We start from the raw sequence: 18328 nt of genomic DNA, 5'->3' as shown, positions 1-18328 counted from the left end.
GTAGTGACCTACTAATTTATCCTGAGTTTTCCAAGAGCAAAAGGAACCTGAATTGTAGCCCTGAGTATGCCCTGATTTGCTATGTGAGATATACCATTCCTCTGATTAAAGTACTTTAGCACAGCTACAAATTATGCTGTGTATCACTGATATGCTTCTTTGCCCACTCAGGCATTTGACACTCTATTTAATGTCTCTAGTCCTATTCTGATTTTTTTTTTCTTTATTTATTTTTTAAGATGCCATTTGGCCATTGATCTCTTTCATTCCTATTAAACTTCATCTTTAAATATTTTCTTGATAATCTGCATAAAAGCAACATGTATCTATTATATAGTGGCTCCATCTCAGAGTACCAAATCACCTTTTACAAACTATCTCACAGCACGGATGTGATGCAGGATAAAGGTGTTATATGTAATGTTTTTATTTTATAAATGGGAAGACAAAGACATTCAAAGTTTAAACTGCAACAGAATTATAAGCACATATTTTATGTCATAACAAAAGACAACGATCATTTGTTTTTATTGATGCCTTTAACATCCAGTCTTGTCTCTTGCTCTTTTGTATGAAGTGTATTTTCTCATCCACAACAGATTTTTTTATGAAGCATCTTGTTTGTTTTCCTAAATGGAAGTACAGCAGCTCTGCTTTTTCCCTTCTTTTTCATCACTTTCAGCCTTCTCCTTACAAGTCTTTCCTATGAGGGAGTTTCATCCCATCTACTCAATTTCTTAATCCATTATTATGTGAGGTTTACTGGCTCTAGAATGAATGACACTTTTCACCTGGAGAATTTTTTCTTTTAACAGTAAAACAGAACACCATATAAACTTCCATGATTTTTTGCTAATGCCTAAAAAGCCCTCACCAGGGAGGGCTTGGTGACTGGGAAATTAATGTGATTTTTGTTTTTCCCTTATTATCTTATTTAATTACATTTAAATTGCAATGCTAGTATCTCGCTTTCACGTACATAATTGTTGTAGTAACCTTTGGGAATAGGAAAGAGGTTTGTCCTAGCCAACGTAAATCATGCCCATGAGATAATCTTACTCAAAAGATAGAACAGTGCCCAAGAATCTCTGCTTTTCAGCACTGAACAAAACTGCTTTCAAATTAGGACAGCATTGGCCTGTTCATTTTCACTAACCTTCTCCCATGTCACTTTAAAAAAATATTTCACTGTGTATTCCCACTTTTATTTTGAAAGTTTGTTACTTACTGTTATGATATTGCCAGGGGAGGGGAAAGAGCTCTTGTGTTTCAGAAAGCCTGAGATCTCCGCAGTTTTACACTGCAGCTTTGCCTTTGCTAACTGTGGTCACATGAGGGCACTGCATCTGAGAGCAAGAGTTTTATTTTCTACGTGATAGCAAACAGTGTACTGTCAGTCACTTATAGATTACGTAGTGTTACGTGCTACTTCCTGAACTTGAATCTAATTTTGGCATCAGAAGGACTGAGTAACAAAGTATACAAATGGGAATTCTGGGAATTGTTTCTTGTGTTTAATGTCTTTTACTCTGGAACAGTAAAATAGTCATCAGCTTGTTGATTAGCTGCCATAAGCAGTGCAAGCAGCAAGTCTCAATGGAGATTTAGTTCCCAAATATGAATCTTTCAGGCATTTCCCTGATTAAATAGAGCCTTATCAACTTCTGGTAGGTCACATCATTGGTGGTCACATTCAGATTTTTTTTTTTTGCTGTTGAAAAAAATTTTTGTTGTGCTGTTGTAAAAAATGAAGAATGGTCTCCACAGATGTGTAAGGTATGTGTACAACCAAATTCAGGGATACGCTAGGGGACGGATGAGGGGAGGTTATAGTGATCAGTGAGTGATGCTCTGCTCCTGCCTGGCATTTACAGGCTGCATTACAACAAGAAGTTTAATGCAGCTTTTTAAAACAGCAGATGTGCTGGTTAGGGTATTAAAAGTCACTAAGCACTGTTCTTCACATAGCTTGGTTAACTCTAGCAACTTACCTGAGCTATGTTAGCTGAAATAAGCTAAGCTTTCATAGCATTGCTGTTACACCTACTTTTTAAAGTGGAGCTGTCTATATACTCTCACCAGATACGCTTCAAATTCCGTATGGCTTTTATCAGACTAAGACCTTCACTATTACATTCAATGTGCCCAGTTGATTTTGGGTTCTGTATGGGCATGTGAAATCTTTCACACAACGCACTCTGTAAGGACAAGATTAGAGTTTTGATTCTCTGAGCGTTCTGTAACCCATCAGCACTGGGTCTTTTTGTTTGCAGAATGGTTTGTCTCCATTGCACATGGCAACACAAGGAGATCATCTAAACTGTGTTCAGCTCCTGATTCAGCACAACGTGCCTGTGGATGATGTCACTAATGACTATTTGACTGCGCTGCATGTTGCCGCCCACTGTGGCCACTACAAAGTTGCCAAGGTTCTCTTGGACAAGAAAGCTAATCCTAATGCCAAAGCACTGGTGAGTACACAGCGGGTTACTATTCACAGCTAAACATTCTTCCAAAGTTGCTGTGAGATTTATTTGAGAGTTATTTTCTGCCTGCTGATGGTTGACAGCAAGGCTGCGTTGTATTACTACAGCACAAGAGAGGATGCTTGAGGTTCAAAGTATTAGTAATGTGTTTCATGCAATCAGAGCAGACTTTTGCTTATGGATGGTCAACAGTCATTTATCTATTTTTAGTGTAACTGGAGCACTTTTGCCTTCTGGTAGCTTGTTGCAATTCTGAATAGATTAAGCAGCTGCAGATGTAACTGCTGTAGTTTTTAGTACAGAGAGAATTCTCATTTTCTGTATGTTCATAAAGAAAATAAGCACTTTCAACCTTTAAAATTAGGGGAATTTTTATTTGCTCTCAAAGATGTGAAATGGTAAAAAATAAGAATGAGTTGCCTAAGCAATATTTGTGGTATTTTGTAATTATAGCAATGGAGCCACAAGCATTTTTACTTCAAAACCACTTCAGCGTTAAAACCTGGTAGTATAATTAAACTGCATGCAAACTGAATTCCTTATTTTTTAAAAAATATATACTTGCAGCCTACTGTCTTTCAAATTTTTTTTTTTTTTTTAAATGGGTCTTCAAAAACTGTTCCAAAAAGTTTTACTTCTGAAGTTAATCCCTGTAATGTTATATGAGCTCATGAAATCCTCAAAAGCTGGTGGGATTGATTATCCTGAGAACAGCACAGGCTCCAAAGATTTGCTCATTTCAGCTTCTCTGTTTACTGTGTCAGATTAATCTGTCCTTGATGTATTTGGTCAGCCTATTAGGATATATAAGTTTTGCTGTATATAACAGGCAAGTGGGAAAGATAGTGGTGCTGTAATATTTATTTTAGCATCATATAATAATCAAAGCATCATCAGTTTAATTTTTCAGAGTTGCTGGCAGTGGCCTTTATTAATCTTGTAACCTAGCCACAGGTTTCTATTTCCTTCTATTCTGTCCTCATCTCCACTCAGGATGATTAACTAGATGGGTGCCATATAGTGCAGTATGTGAAATTGAGGCTTACCCTTCCCTGAAACGCATCTGAGTTTACCCTGGGTGTTGTCCACTACTAAGGAGCAGATTTGAGAGCTGCTCACACTTAACTGGAACAGACAATTGCACTGACCTCACGTTACAAAGGCTTATGATAGTTGATATGATATGATGTTGATGTTGGTCTTGGATGCTCTGCACAGCTTATTTTCCTGTTCTACTTGTTCTGCTATATCACTTTGCACCAAATAAGATGGTTATTTAAAATGTTCCCATTGCTATGTATGCAGTTCATTTAATGGAAGAGACAAAAACTTGTAAATGTGATAAAGTGTAGTAAAGTGGCATGTAATGAATGAAAGAAGAAATAATAGTAAGGTAGTTTAGAAAAAGATCTAAATGCCAAAGCTTGTAAAGTTTGTATTCTTTTTCATCAGCAGTTCTGACAAGTCTCAAATAAAACAAGAGGGATGAAGAGTGAGCACAAAAAAATGAACATTTAAAAAGTTTTATGTGAATGAGAATTGATTTTTTTTTTTTTTTAATTAGAATGGGCAATATATGTCATAAAGAAAAGTGGCTGTATAAGTTAGGTTGCTTTCTTTCCTCTTCAGAAGATTTTTCTCTCTTTTACACAAACAGTTCAGTGAAGCCAAAACAAACCTGGAAAGAGTTTTGTTATCACAGAGGAATGCTTTGTGTGACTTCCATACACAGGTTTGCCTTTTAATATGTACAAAGTACCAAAAAAATGTGTTCTTTCTCATTTACAGAATGGTTTCACACCTCTGCACATTGCATGCAAGAAGAACAGGATAAAAGTGATGGAACTTCTTCTGAAGCATGGTGCATCAATCCAAGCTGTGACTGAGGTGAGAAGTAGTCTTTTCACTTTTGTTTGTGTTTCTTTCCTAAAAAATGCATTGCATCTGTATTGATTAATATTTGAGTATTTCTGAAGATCGTGTGTCACTCAAGTCAGTGATGATTTTCAGTTAGATAATAAAAGATCATAAAATTGGATAATCAGCTGCTCTAATGGATCAGAATACCCAAAGAATTGGTTCACTTTGGGAAGACAGTGGGAATAACAAGTGACACATAACTGGTAAAATTTTAAGGATGATCATTTCTGTCTATTTCTGTCTGTAATTAAATGTGTAGATGACATTCACACTGCTAAGGAGATCAGGGTGAAGACTGCTTCCTTCAAGACTTAGTTCTAAAGGTGGTTTAATTCACAGACCTTGGTTTGACTTTCCACACAGAAATGTCATTTGGCCACCATCGCAGGTCATCTCAAATCAGTTAGATGGCAATCGATACACTACTATTTCAGTCAGCACGAGATGATCGGTGTGCAGTTATTGGCACAATTTAGAAATTAATAGGAACCTATGAGAAAATTTGGCTTTTTTGTATATGTATGCTCTACTAACTTAGGAACAAAGGTCACATATATGAATGTGGGACCATCATGGAAGAAGGCAGGTTAGAAAATGATAAAAAATCCCATTGATTAAAAAAGTTACAAATAGGAGCAGCTCATCTCCCCAGAATGGAGTTTCATTTGATTTATGGCTTGTATTTCAATTATTCAGTAGCAAGTCACACAGTTCCCTTCCTGGCTTTCTTGAGAAAGAACTGGGCCTTGCTGCAGCTCACAAAACTCTAGACTAATTCTTAAAACCACAAGATTTGTGGATGAAGCTTGCAGAGTGTAGCTTGAAGTCATGTTTGTAGAGGAGTGAGAGGCACAAAGAGAACCTTCACAAAAAAGGCGTCATGTCTGTCCTCCATATTAATCAGTCCCTGTGGAAATAAAACATTTCTCTGTTCATTTTTAATCATTTTAAGTACAAAGAATTTAAAAAAAAAAAAAAAAAAAAAAAAATAACAGTAGTACATTACTATGTGAGTCAACCAGCTGAACCATCAGATTGGTACTCTCCTCTGAACTGCTTATGCAGACAAATTTTCTGAAAGCAAGAGCTCTTCCTTAATCTCCTGTCACTGCACATGATCTCATGGCTCTGCATTTGTTGAGACTCATTACGGTCCTATACTGAGGGGCTCTGCCTGCCTTCCTGCTTCTTCCACTGTCTGTAGCACTGTAACAAGCTTTAAGGCTGAATTCAGAGCTGTAATATTTAGCATCCATATGTTATCAAATACATTGATTAATAAACTGATTATTGAAGGAAATGCTTTTTATCTTTTTCCATGGCAAATTCTGTTTTCCAGGTAGATTCCATGCTTTCATTTGCACGTTTCATTTTCAGTTGCAGGCTTGAATCTCTGCAATATGAGTTAGTGTTTATGGTCAAATATGACATAAGTGCTTTGCATTTCCTATGCTCTATTATTTTAAAAGTATTTACTAAGTTAAGTGAATCAGGAAAAAGAAATAACCAGTTATTCTGCCTCCCTGCTTGTGTTTGCTGTGCTGCATCAGAAAAGAACAAAAGTGTGTTTTCCTCGCCTCTATCTTCTTGAGGACTTCTGTACATTAGTGAGGAAGTTGCATAGTCAGGGCATATCCAGAGATCAGTTAAGGTTTCTCCTTCTCTTGATAGCAAAACTTCCCTTTGCAGCTCCTGGCTGGCTGTTGCCACAGTTGTGCAGAAGCAGCTGTGAAGAGGCTTTAGGGTAATTCTACTCCAAGAATTATTGACTGTTGATTGGACTTTTGAGTCATAATCCCTGATGTCATATCCTGCTACATGACCTTCCATCAATCCAGTTGGTTCTTTAAACTTGTATTACTGCCCTTCCACAAGATATTCAAAATGATGGTGCTGCAAGGTGCTGAGGGAAGGGGGATTTCTTTTCAGCGTGTGTTGTATGTCTGTGCCTCTCTTGCTGTATGCTGTGGTTTTGAATTCAATTTCTCCTGAAGAAACAGTAGAAATTAAGAAATTAAGCACAGAGAACAGTGAGCTTTTTTTTTTCCACTAAGATCTCAACTGGATTTAATGGGGACAAGGGATGCATCATCTTTTTTGCATTAGCTGTATTTTGTAGAAAGTCTTATCTTTGTACTGAATTCCTGCAGAATTTTTGCTTGCTCATGAGTCATGCTCATCTATGTTTTGAAATCTATGTGTTCTTTAAAGATGTGTATATTTTTTTAGAAGCGCAAGCACTTAGGCTTACCTATTTTGAAGTAATTTGCTTTTCCCCATAGCAGTTTTGTAAAGAAGTGTGGTAATATATGTTTGACGTTGGTTTTCCTTTCAGTCGGGCCTAACTCCAATCCATGTTGCTGCCTTCATGGGACATGCAAATATTGTATCACAGCTAATGCATCATGGAGCATCACCCAACACTACCAATGTGGTGAGTAACAGGTTGCTTTTCAGCACAGCGAGGCTCTGAATGCATGACAGTGTCCATGAGAAGCACTGTTGGGAAGTGCATAATTCTGGTGTTAGTCACCCGCCTCCTTAGCAGTCATGGCTCCTGCTGGAGTCTTGGGAAAGCAAGGCCTGCTGCCACCTGCTTGGGAGGTGCTTGACAGGTTTAGGAGACCTCAGAAGAGGCTGACGTTAAGCAGACTCTATTCTCTTTATTTTTTTGAAGTAAATAATCAGAACATACTGTAGCTTCTCTCATGTAATTTTTGAGATGTGTACTTGACTGTTCTCCCAGCACCCCGGGGGCTTACCATTTAAGGGAAGTTACGCTGTTATCAACAGATTGCAGCAGATTGTCGGGACATATTGCCTGTGTCCATACAGCCATACAAGTGTGCTTTTCTACTGGATGTGCACTGTGTGCCTCAAGGCTCCCAGGGCATGTGTAAAAATTGAAGTCATAGTTAGATGGTACTTGAAAGTTGAGAAATGGGAGGGCAGTAGAATCTCCTTCACTCTTTTTAGTGCTTTGGTTTCAAAAATCTTGTACAGTGTACAGTTAGAAAAGAATATTTTGTTTAAAGTCTTCATCTGCTAGTTGTATAAATTATATACATTTGCAACACTGTTTTCATAAACGAGATGTTTGTTCCTAAAGATATACTTGCATCCAAAAATCTAGGAAGCAGATTCCCCCTGAATTTATTCCAGTTTCCTTAAATTTGTCTTTCATTAAGACTTTGAAACCTTGATAGAAATGATGGTGATGTTTTTTTTTCCCCATGTTCTCACATTTCAGTACTTATCAGATAGAAAATGATACTGAGAGAATAGGGCATAGCAGGAGAAAATCCAAGAAAAATATGTTTCTGAATGGACAAAATTTAAAAACAAAACACTAAAATAGGCTTTATTTAAATGGGTATGATTTTAAACACTGTAAATTGCTAGTAGGAAAAATGCGTTCTCTTTACAGCAAAAGGTTAGGCACAAAGCCTGTTGTGTTAAGGAAGGGAAATAAATTGCTTGGTAGCGTGCAGTTCACAGCTTAATCTCCCATCTTGCTTACAGACAACTCCTATGGATTTTCTAACTGCGATTATTCTGAATTGCATCACCAGTATATATTTGTGATTATTAAATATGTTGCCTTTGTTTTCCTTGTGTGTTTTCTTGTTTGTTTTGTCATCTTTGATATTTTGTTTCTGCTGTTGCTAGAGAGGAGAAACAGCACTGCACATGGCTGCCAGAGCAGGCCAAACAGAGGTCGTTCGATACCTAGTACAAAACGGAGCTCAGGTGGAGGCTAAAGCTAAGGTAAGATGATTTATGTTTAAGGCTATTTAATAAAGCGGGAAATTGCATTCATATTGCATGTGTTATTTGGAAAGAGAAAAGGGAGATGAAGCCAAGGATCTTGGCATAAAGGTCACTAATATTTTGTTACATACTTCATTACTGTAGTCATGAGTGAGCTGAATGTAAGAGGGAAGGCAGGAGATGTCAAATTGCCACCATGATTGTTTTTTCACCAACATATGATACAGACTATTCTATCTTTGAATTTTGATTTGGGGTAAGAGATGCAGGGCAAGGTAGGAGGAATACCTCAAATCTAGTTTTATTTTTGCAAAACTGTGATCACTAGGCTGCTGATGTCTGTTGTCATATCCCTCAAGCATCAGCCTGTATGCATTCAGAAGTAGTTAGACTTTTAAAGAACACTTCCTACAGGGCTCACCAGAGAGGTGGCAGATCTGAAACTCCTTAGAAAACAGATGTGGGAGCTTTGGGCAGCTGGAGAAGACTGTCTAGGTCAGCTGGAAAGGAAAAGTAAGTTGCTTGTAGGAGTTTCTCAGCAGCAGATGAAGACGAAGAAGAGCAAGCTTAATAGTGGGTGGATGAATGTGGGAGCCTGTTTCAGTTGGAAGATCACTGTTATGGAAGAATGGGAAATGTATTAATTTGCATTATTCCTCTGCATTTCAAAGAGTGGAATACACAGGAGCTATTTTAATAGCTCAGGATAAGTGATACTGTGGAAGATTCTGTGCAAAACAGAGGAGTTAACCAGAGTCAGTGGAAGGAAAGAATTTGGAAGAGCAAATGAAGGGCACGTACAAGAGAAAAACAAACTTCCTAGATCAACACAACCGTTGCCTTGACCTAGCTGCAGGATGAATTGGTCTGTCTACAGGAAAAGCAACCTGAAAGGCATGATATGGGTACTAAATCAAAAAAGTGTGGAAGGCACAGAAGGAACATGTAGAATAGAGCTGGAAAAAAGGAGCAGACTCTACAGAAAAAAATGCAACTGAGGAAAATAAAGGAAGAAGGCCAAGAAATGGTCAAGAGCTACTGAAGAAGCATAGAAAAATACAGAAATAGAAGTTCCAGGATGCACACAGGGAGAGTAGATAAATGGGCATAATGTATGGCCGTTGTAATTGGTGGGATAATAACCAGGATTTTTTTTTCCAAATAGTCACTAAATACATACAATTTCAAAGAGATGTACTTTTCACTGTGAAATTATCATCTGAGAACTGCTTACTAGTAAGAGCATCTACTTATAAGGAACTCTGACTAAATATTTATAGCAGACATATTTCATATCTGGGAGTAGTCTGACAATAGAAGTGAATCATGTGGTTTGTAAATCTAAGACATTCCTGAATGTGAACAGCTCGTGTTCAGAAGCACAGTCATGCAAACATTCTCTAAATTTCGCACAATGAATTTGAGCAAGCTGCCATTACTGTAATCAACATGCCTCATAAATAACAACTAAACAGAATAGATTATACACCAGCACTAATACCAATTAGGACTTCAGTAGAATTAATTTTCACATGCAATTTTAAAAAGCAATAGAAAGACAATAGAATCTGACCAAATGTTTTCTGTCAAAATATGAGTCTTAGTTTTCTGATGTAGAATCGTGATTTTTCCCTTTATGTTTAGGATGACCAGACTCCGCTGCACATTTCTGCTCGACTGGGAAAAGCAGATATAGTACAGCAGCTGTTACAGCAAGGAGCGTCTCCAAATGCAGCTACAACTTCTGGCTATACGCCCTTGCATCTTTCAGCTCGAGAAGGCCATGAAGATGTAGCTTCTGTTCTCTTGGAGCATGGTGCATCTTTAGCTATTATTACCAAGGTAAGAGAGATGCAGAAGTGATAGCTTCTATAGTAAAATATATCTGTAATGAGTGCTACTGGCAAGTTAAATGCTAGAATAGTTATATACATATACGAATGATATGAGATTGAGCTGCATGTTGTTTAAAAGGTTCAAAGCTTTACTCTTTAACCTCAGAACCTGATTTATAACACATCCTAGTGATCTGACACGCGTTTCCTTAGAATGAAAGGAATGCAGAGCAGAGATTCTTGATGGGAGTTGATAAGCTGTTGCCCAACCTTGTCCTTGGGTCATTGAAAAGGAAGGAACCATCTTTCTCTTTAGTTATCTTTTTAGTCATTTTTATATGGGTAGAGCTTTTCCTTGCAAGGGAAAGCCTTCAAACCTTCCAGGGCAGTGAGAAACTATGGACTTGCTTGCCTGTATATGGAACTGTTAAAGGGGAGTAGATAGAAATAGCGTATCTCTGTAGATTGGAGGCATACTTTGCCCCGACTGTCTAGGCACCAAGGAAGAAAGTGCCTGAAGCTGCTATGTGCTCTCTCCTACAGAAAGGATTTACTCCTCTACACGTGGCTGCAAAATATGGGAAAATTGAGGTAGCAAACCTCCTGCTTCAGAAGAATGCATCTCCTGATGCTTCTGGGAAGGTAGGACAGAAGTCGCTTCTATTTGCACAGCAAGCATATATACACAAATAATATGATAGTAATACCCTTCTACCTGCTTGCCCTTGCACACACACTAACGTTCACATCCTGGTTTTAACTGGAGTAAGTTTCATGTGATATCCTTGTTCCTACTTGCACTGCCAGGAGTCTGCAAACTTAACAAAAGTGACTTTTATTGTCACTAATTGACAGCAAAATTATGTCCTCTCAGTACGCATCCAAGGTAATGGAAACACACAACTCCCCTGCATTGCTCCCCAACTATTTACAATCCTTAACAGAGTATTCAGGCAACTGGCTCTGCTTCCCCAGACCCCCTGATAGGGCAAAGGCCCAGTAGGGCTTCAAGCTTTTTAAACTAGCCCAACTTGCATTTTTAAAGATCCAAGGGACAATTTACTTTGAGCAGTGCAGTAAAAGAAAAACATTGCTGAGGTTTTGACCTCAGGGTCAAAATTCCTTACTTGCTCTCTCCAAGAGGCAACGCTGACATGTACTTCTGTGCATCTTCCCTGGAAAAAGCAAAAAGGGCTCACACGTCTCAGTAACTATTTTGAAAGCCTTGTTTCAATTTTTGCTTCAACATTTATCAAAGAATCTGGATACATGAATGAATAAAAAATGTGTTTTTTTGCCTTTTCTCTAATCTTCCAAACTCTTTAGTTTTTCCTGGAGAGGGTCTGTAACAGCACTTGTTTGTTCTGCATGTTTTTAGAGCGGTTTAACACCACTGCATGTAGCTGCACACTACGATAATCAAAAAGTGGCACTCCTACTGTTGGACCAGGGAGCTTCACCTCATGCATCTGCCAAGGTACAAGTACTGGAGAATAATAGCTAGCCTTTCTGTCACTTTTTTTCCTGTCTACATGCTCTTTCTAGAATGTATATGCTTGCAATTGCAGTGACCTTGTTTATAAAATCTTACAACCACATAAAGGTTTGTAAGCTGTTAGAATGATTCTACAGATTAATAAAACAATAATAAAAATAAAAAATAAAAGCAAATATAGATGTAGAAAAATCTGAAATTATTAGTTTCACTGAAGATTGAGCCTTGCCTTTGCTTGTCCCATCTCCATACTTTCAGAAGTCCAGCCAACTTTGTATCACTGCATCTTAACATTTTCACAGGGCAAGCTTGGACATAATTCTTTGCTGTGCACCAGTAGTGCCCCTGTATTGTGCCACAGAAGATGTGAAAAGTTTCTCAGCACAACATACAATGTTACTGATGTGCTTCATGGTATTTCTAGTTGAGTGTAAATGGACAGTTGAGAAAACTAGTCATAGCCCTGCTTGGTTTGTAATTTACTCTCAAGACAAAGCATAGCGTTAAGATTTCAGATGTGAAAGAATAAATACTTAAATGCATAACAGTTTTATGAATAGAAGAATTTAGAGGAGTTTTTTAAAGTTTTTCTCCTTTCTGGATCCCAGTTTTAAATATTGTCACATAATCAGTAGTTGGACAACAGTGATAAGTAAAACAAGGTTGCAAACCTGTGTAGGTTCAGTTAGGCAAGTGTGGTGCAAATATCCTGTTTGAAACAATCCAGATGTATTACTAAAATCACCATGAAGAAACACTGTGGAAAAGGGTGAGCTAGCAGAGCACTTTCAGGCAGGCATCTCTCCTTGATTGCCTTCCACTTACACATGACTGAGTACGGCCATAATAGGAGAGCCCTTCTGCATGGCTAAAGAGGAGGAAAGAAACTGTCATACATGGGAGCTCCCAGAGCTTATGGTGCAAAACTTAAATAAACATGGATAGCCTGCAGAAATAGCACAGTCTGAAATCAATAAATGCCAATAGTGGCAACCCGCCAGAGCAATGCCCCAGGAGGTAAACTGAACTGATCTCTGATCTTTTACTACTGCAACGCAGCACTCCTAAATGCCATTGTGGGGAAGGAAAGACATTCTGAACGGGATGAGAAGACACTGACTTTCCAATCATAACTAAAAGAATCTGCCTTTCGCTACCTCTGGATTCTGTGAATCATGTAGGGAGCAGGGGTTGCAGTACCCACTGCAGAAAGCTTGGGAAGCACAAACCAAAGTGGAAGCACTATAGCTTACAGTATAATACTCAAGTGTCAAAGTCACCTTAGCTTCCCCATTTGCAAAAATAATAATAATTTTGCAGCTGCCACTTCAGGCCTTCAGTGCTAGCTATGTCTTCCTGAAAGAGAGCGTTTGTTAGTCTTCTGCAGCAAGTACACAGGAGCACACTGAGCAGAGCATCAATATTAAATAAAATTAATGGTAGAATGTTTGTCGCTTTAGGCACCCACAGTGCAGTCATCTGAAAGATGATGTTGGTAACAGCAGATGATTTCCCATTTTGCTAGTGTGGCCTAATAAATAAGGGTGTTACATCATAACTCTCATCACTAGCTCTGCAGTTAGTGAGTTGCTTTCTTTATAACACTCTTCATCAACAGTCATCTTAAGAATTGCTTGTTTTGTTAGCCAGGCCTCGTAGAGGGATCAGTGAGGGGGTGTGGGAAGTGGCCGTGTCCCATACAGTCCTCTAATACAGTTATTCAGATAAACCATTCTTCCTTGTTGCCTAAAATTAGCCTTCTGCTTTATTTTAATTTGCCATTCACTTTGCAATGCCTTCCTTCCCTCTCCCCCTCTCAAGGCTTTTTTTTCCCTCTGCCCTTCCATCTTTAACCTTATTCACTTTTTGCCCCTTTTTCTTGGCAACCAGAATAACCAAATACAAACTTTCCAAACTTTCCTCCAAACTTTCATGTTCCTTTCTGCATTTATTTGTAATGACAGAGTGCAGCCCTTACCATAAGAAGATGCTATCTGAATCTGAGTTTCAGTTTTTGTTTTTCAGCTGTCTTTGCCTTCTCTTGGTGACCTGCTCTTTGTCATTCCACTAAAAGTGAAGTATGTCAATTTCTGAGGAAAAGACCTGAAAGCGCACTTGTATTTTGTCATATACAAAATATATGCTATATAGGATTTAACACAGAGAATAGGTGCTTATGCGGTGGTGTCTGTTTTACATGTCAGTCTTACGCAGGAAGTCTGAGGGGACTGCATTTGTTTTTCTTGATGCACTTCATCTTCCAAGTGAACATTAATGCCCATGCCCCTCCCTCATTAGCTGTGGCACTGCTGTTCCTGGTTGTCATTTTGGAAGTGCTGCAGTCTGCTTTGCTGAGGTGCTGAGCACTCCCACTCTGCTCAAGTAGGTGCAAATTGCGTTTTGAACAAACAGTACAGGCTGTGTTAAGCTGACTGTTCTGCAATATCTTAATATCTAAGGGCTAACCCAAATAACGTTAAAGGCTATAGAGCCTTTTCCATGTGCAGTTAGTGCTGTACATCTCTCTCACTTCCAGATTTCTACCAGTGCAGTCTCACAAACGTTTGCATGCCCCTGTGCATCTATTCTCTGTTCCTCCTGCATTGCCCTACATCTATTGTATCCAGCCCTGCTGCCTTGTGGGGTGCAGGGAGGGCATGAGCCAGGTGAATGGGTTTGTGCTTTTAGATAGATTTTATTGGACTGTGTAATTTGAAATGTACATGGTAATTACTATACCATATGAAGTGTTCATGCAGCAGAGGTCTTCTTACTTAGTCATATACATATGCATTCATGTTTGCCATTAGCTTTAAAATAAAGTCTGATACAATTCTAAGTGATGGAAAGTTCTGGATTAAAAAGGTCTTGCAGTTTGTACTAAAAGTGAGTTAGTTGTGTTTTGGTCAGTATTCTGGTATTTGTATGCTAATAATTTATTTTTATTACTCTATCTTCTGCCAAATCATCTTTTAGAGTTACAAAATTTTATGCTTTGATAGGAGAGAAAAGAAGGAAACCAAACAAAAAGAATACAAGACAAAAGTTGCATGCTTTAATTTTCCCTTGATCTGAACCAAGAAAGTCTGTTGGTAGAATTAAACTAAATGCTGCAAGAAAAGCAGTGTTTCGTATACACAATGCTTTCATTCACACTGGGAAATAGGAAAAAAAAAAAACAACCCACAAGTCAGTAACAGCTGTTGAAAGTTGTGAACACACATCCTGCTCTTCTCTTTGTTAAAGATTCTATCTCATTGTTTAATGAATAGCTTGCAATGAAGTGCTTTCTGTTGACAGAATGGCTACACGCCACTACATATAGCTGCCAAGAAAAACCAGATGGACATAGCAACTACACTGCTGGAATATGGTGCTGATGCCAATGCTGTAACCAGGCAGGGTATTGCCCCTGTACATCTGGCCTCGCAGGATGGCCATGTGGACATGGTGTCCTTACTTCTTACTAGAAATGCTAATGTAAATCTCAGCAACAAGGTAAGTGTTTCCTCTGCTTGGTGCTAAAGCAATAAACAAACATAGTGACAGGAAGGATAGAGGCCTCCAGTTTTATCCAGTATGATTTTGCAGGTTCTGAAAAACACTGTAGGTGTTTGACTACAAATTGCTATTTCTTATAGCAAAAAGAGCAGCGTGCAGCAAGTGCTCTGTCAGATTGAATGAACTGTATTTTGTAGTCCCCAGGTTTTGATGATGTCTAGCACCATATGCTGCAGAGGAATTTATAAATCCATCTCCCTCCCTGTCATGTTATACTCATCTGCCAAAATATGCCACGGGAGAAAATGTCTTCCTCACCCTAGTGCTTAGTGTGATGTTGGGGAGTCACTTAGGAGTCTTCAGAGATGTGCCTGTCCATTAAGCAATGGTAACAGCTAACTTGCTAAGGGAAACTAGTTTTTTTTTCTTTGTTTTATGAGGTAACAGTGAGGTAGTCAGAGATTTTGTTGTTGTTGTTCATTAAAGTAAGTGACTCTTCCTCCCAGTACATGTTCCTTACAGCACAGTGACTTTTACTGTAGTTTCTCCTGGGGTCAGGAAGAGAAAAGCTAGTAGATCTTAGTTTCTGCAATTTTATAGATTATTAAGTCTACTCTATGGTAATGTTTCTAGCAAATGTGCAGCCTTCATTCTTTAAATGCTCTCCCTAGCCATCAGAGATCTTGCAAAGTGCAGTTTCAGCGTGGATTCATGTGACTAATGTAGAAAGGCAAGAGTAAAATTTTTCACGGAGAACATTTCTCATTCTCAGTAGGTAGAAAAAATTTGCGTCCTCTGAGGCTGTGGACGGTGCTGCACAGGGTTGCTTATTTTCAGTCCCTCCTTGAATAGGTTCTCTTGAGGATGTTGAGTCATGTCAAAGTGTGGGCTTGTGCAGCATTGGATATGTTTTGTATTGCTGTCATACAATCTGCCACGTACACATTCTGCATCACATTGGCTATGGAGAGCATGATAACTGCTGCTTGGTTTTTTGATGCAGTCCCACCATTAGTTACCTGCAACATCTTCCAGTCCATTGCTGTTTGGTTGCAATCTCTCGTTTTCTCATTATACAGATATTAACACCTATGAAAATAATTGTCCTATGCTTGCTTAGCAATGCACGTTTCCTCTGAACTCAGCACCTTTATATGAAGCTAGACATTTAAAGCACAACAACTCTGAGTTTGGCAATGGAAGTAAAAGGCCCTTTGTTTTCTTCAGAGTCCACAGGGTAGTTGGGAACTGAGTGCTCAAGTTTCAAGACTTGCTAGAGTTTCAGTGCTGACACTGACCACTTACTAAAACTTTTAAGAAAGTTTGGCCCATAATATTCAAGTCCTGTTGTGTAATTTATAGTTGATTACTTTTATATATTCATGCAGTGGGATCCACCTAACCATTGTTGTCATCAGCACTGCCTTTTCAAGAGCAGTATTGTTATTGCCTTTAGTCAGGAGTCCATGCTGCAAGCTGTGGGTGGAATGTGTGCAGTCCTGTGGAGATTTATTTGGGTTTAAGGATAGGTAAGGCTTAAATCTGAGCATATATTGCTGGTAAAAATTTTGTGGAAGTCTAAGCAATTATTCAAATTTTCTTTTAAAGTCTTGCTCATTCTGAAGAAGTGAATTAGCCAGGAGGGGAAAAAAATACTGTGAGGCTTTTTCCTCAAGTGCATTATAAAATTTGCTATTTTCTATTTAATGTCACACAAGGAAATGTTCCTTGTGTGAAAGAAATATTATCTTCATAGTTTTTAAGTTGTAGTTTCTTGCAATTGAATAAATCAGGAATTGCAATACACAGCTTCTAAGTGAAAGTAGAATTATTCACATCTCTAACTTCAGCAGGACTTTCTGAATTTTACTGATATTGAATTTGTATTTAATATTTATGTGTCACCTCTCAAGATTGTTACCTGCTCCTCCTCATTTACAGAGTGGACTGACACCATTGCACTTGGCTGCTCAAGAGGACAAAGTCAATGTAGCAGAGGTTCTTGTTAACCAAGGAGCTGCTGTTGATGCTCAGACAAAGGTATGGATGCCACTGTCAACATGTATTGTTTTCTTTCATGGAGGCAGAAGCCTGTACACTGGTCTGGTAATCAGTTTCAGAGTGAAACAGAAAAAACAGCAGTGAAACATTCCTTGTAATAAGTTGTAGATTATATTTTGAACACTAAAGACATAAACCTCCACATTTAGTATTATACTCAGTCTGTGAGCTGTAAGCTTATTTCTTGTCAAATGTTTAGATCAATATATATGTTTCCTACTATTGAGTTTTACTGAAGGTGAGCAGGATTGAGCTGTTTTTTGCGTAAAGAAACTTTCAGAAAAACTAGAACTCTTTCTACAGGGAGTCATGTAATCTTTTACCATATGCACACACTCATGTGGTTTAGTAGTTTTTACATGTTGCACGTACAGCGCTCATCTACCAGTAGAAACAAAACACAGGAGAACTGTTGTTTACAACATCTATATTTACAGCTGGAGAAACAATGTAAATGCAAAGTAGGCATTCCTTGTTATTAAGTGGTTAATAGTTTTTCCTATGGCTTAATAGAGTTTGTAGAATTGAGTAGTCTTTTGCTGAGCTGTTACTAAGCAGTCATCCATAGGCATGATTCTACAAGTTTATTAGTAAAGACTTACCCTTGCTCTCAGAGCTTGAATCAGCCTTCATGACTGAATGTGCCTACATTTATCAACCATTCTATTTTGCAAAGTACAGAGCACTAGTCTATTTCATAATACTGGTACATTCTAGGAAACTGACTTTTTTGAGGGTCCCAAACTGAGATTGGGCCAGTGTCCTCCTGATGTTAGGTACTGGATAAATATTGCTCTATTCTGTCTTCAGAAATACTATTGAAGTTGAAACGTATACCCCTTCAGAACAAATTTGAAATTATTTAATGCTGTTATCTGATACGGGGTATATATACATGGTGATGGACACTTTCAGACTTACTGACCTAAAAATAGTTTTTCTTAAAGTAAATAATTGGACCTCTTGATAAGAGGATTTATAACTATTTTCTAGAATGACTGGGAAGGGATTTTGGAACCCCAAGCAATAATTCCCCCCTCTGCACAGTGTTGGTTTGGGTACGGTGTCTGTGACCTAATTCCAACAAGCTGTCTAGAAATTATTTTATACTTGGCGTATACCATGCTTAGAACATAAAGATGATAATCTCAGTGTTGATTTCAATTAAATTCTTCATGCGTTACCTGGATCTAGGAGACATTCCTTTAGCTGGGTAAGAAATCAGTTGTGATCAAGTACTTGAAAAGTAGCTGATCAAA

At 38.3% G+C, this 18328-nt stretch overlaps 1 protein-coding gene across 2 annotated transcripts in view; it reads left to right on the top strand.

Moving 5' to 3' along the window:
• Positions 1-18328, top strand: part of ANK3 (ankyrin 3) — a 346475-nt gene that overhangs the window by 234235 nt on the left and 93912 nt on the right. For both annotated transcript variants that reach the window (XM_042862644.1, XM_042862645.1), the window contains exons 11-19: positions 2274-2471; positions 4275-4373; positions 6742-6840; positions 8076-8174; positions 9822-10019; positions 10556-10654; positions 11391-11489; positions 14808-15005; positions 16950-17048. In XM_042862644.1, the coding sequence (XP_042718578.1) occupies positions 2274-2471; positions 4275-4373; positions 6742-6840; positions 8076-8174; positions 9822-10019; positions 10556-10654; positions 11391-11489; positions 14808-15005; positions 16950-17048 (1188 nt within the window). The remainder of the gene's footprint in view (positions 1-2273; positions 2472-4274; positions 4374-6741; positions 6841-8075; positions 8175-9821; positions 10020-10555; positions 10655-11390; positions 11490-14807; positions 15006-16949; positions 17049-18328) is intronic.

The sequence above is a fragment of the Lagopus leucura genome, unplaced genomic scaffold, assembly GCF_019238085.1.
Source record: "Lagopus leucura isolate 7727_CA_CO unplaced genomic scaffold, USGS_WTPT01 Super-Scaffold_739, whole genome shotgun sequence".
Classification (NCBI taxonomy): domain Eukaryota; kingdom Metazoa; phylum Chordata; class Aves; order Galliformes; family Phasianidae; genus Lagopus; species Lagopus leucura.
Note: the sequence above shows the minus strand (reverse complement) of the source record. Positions and strands in the feature narration are given on the sequence as shown.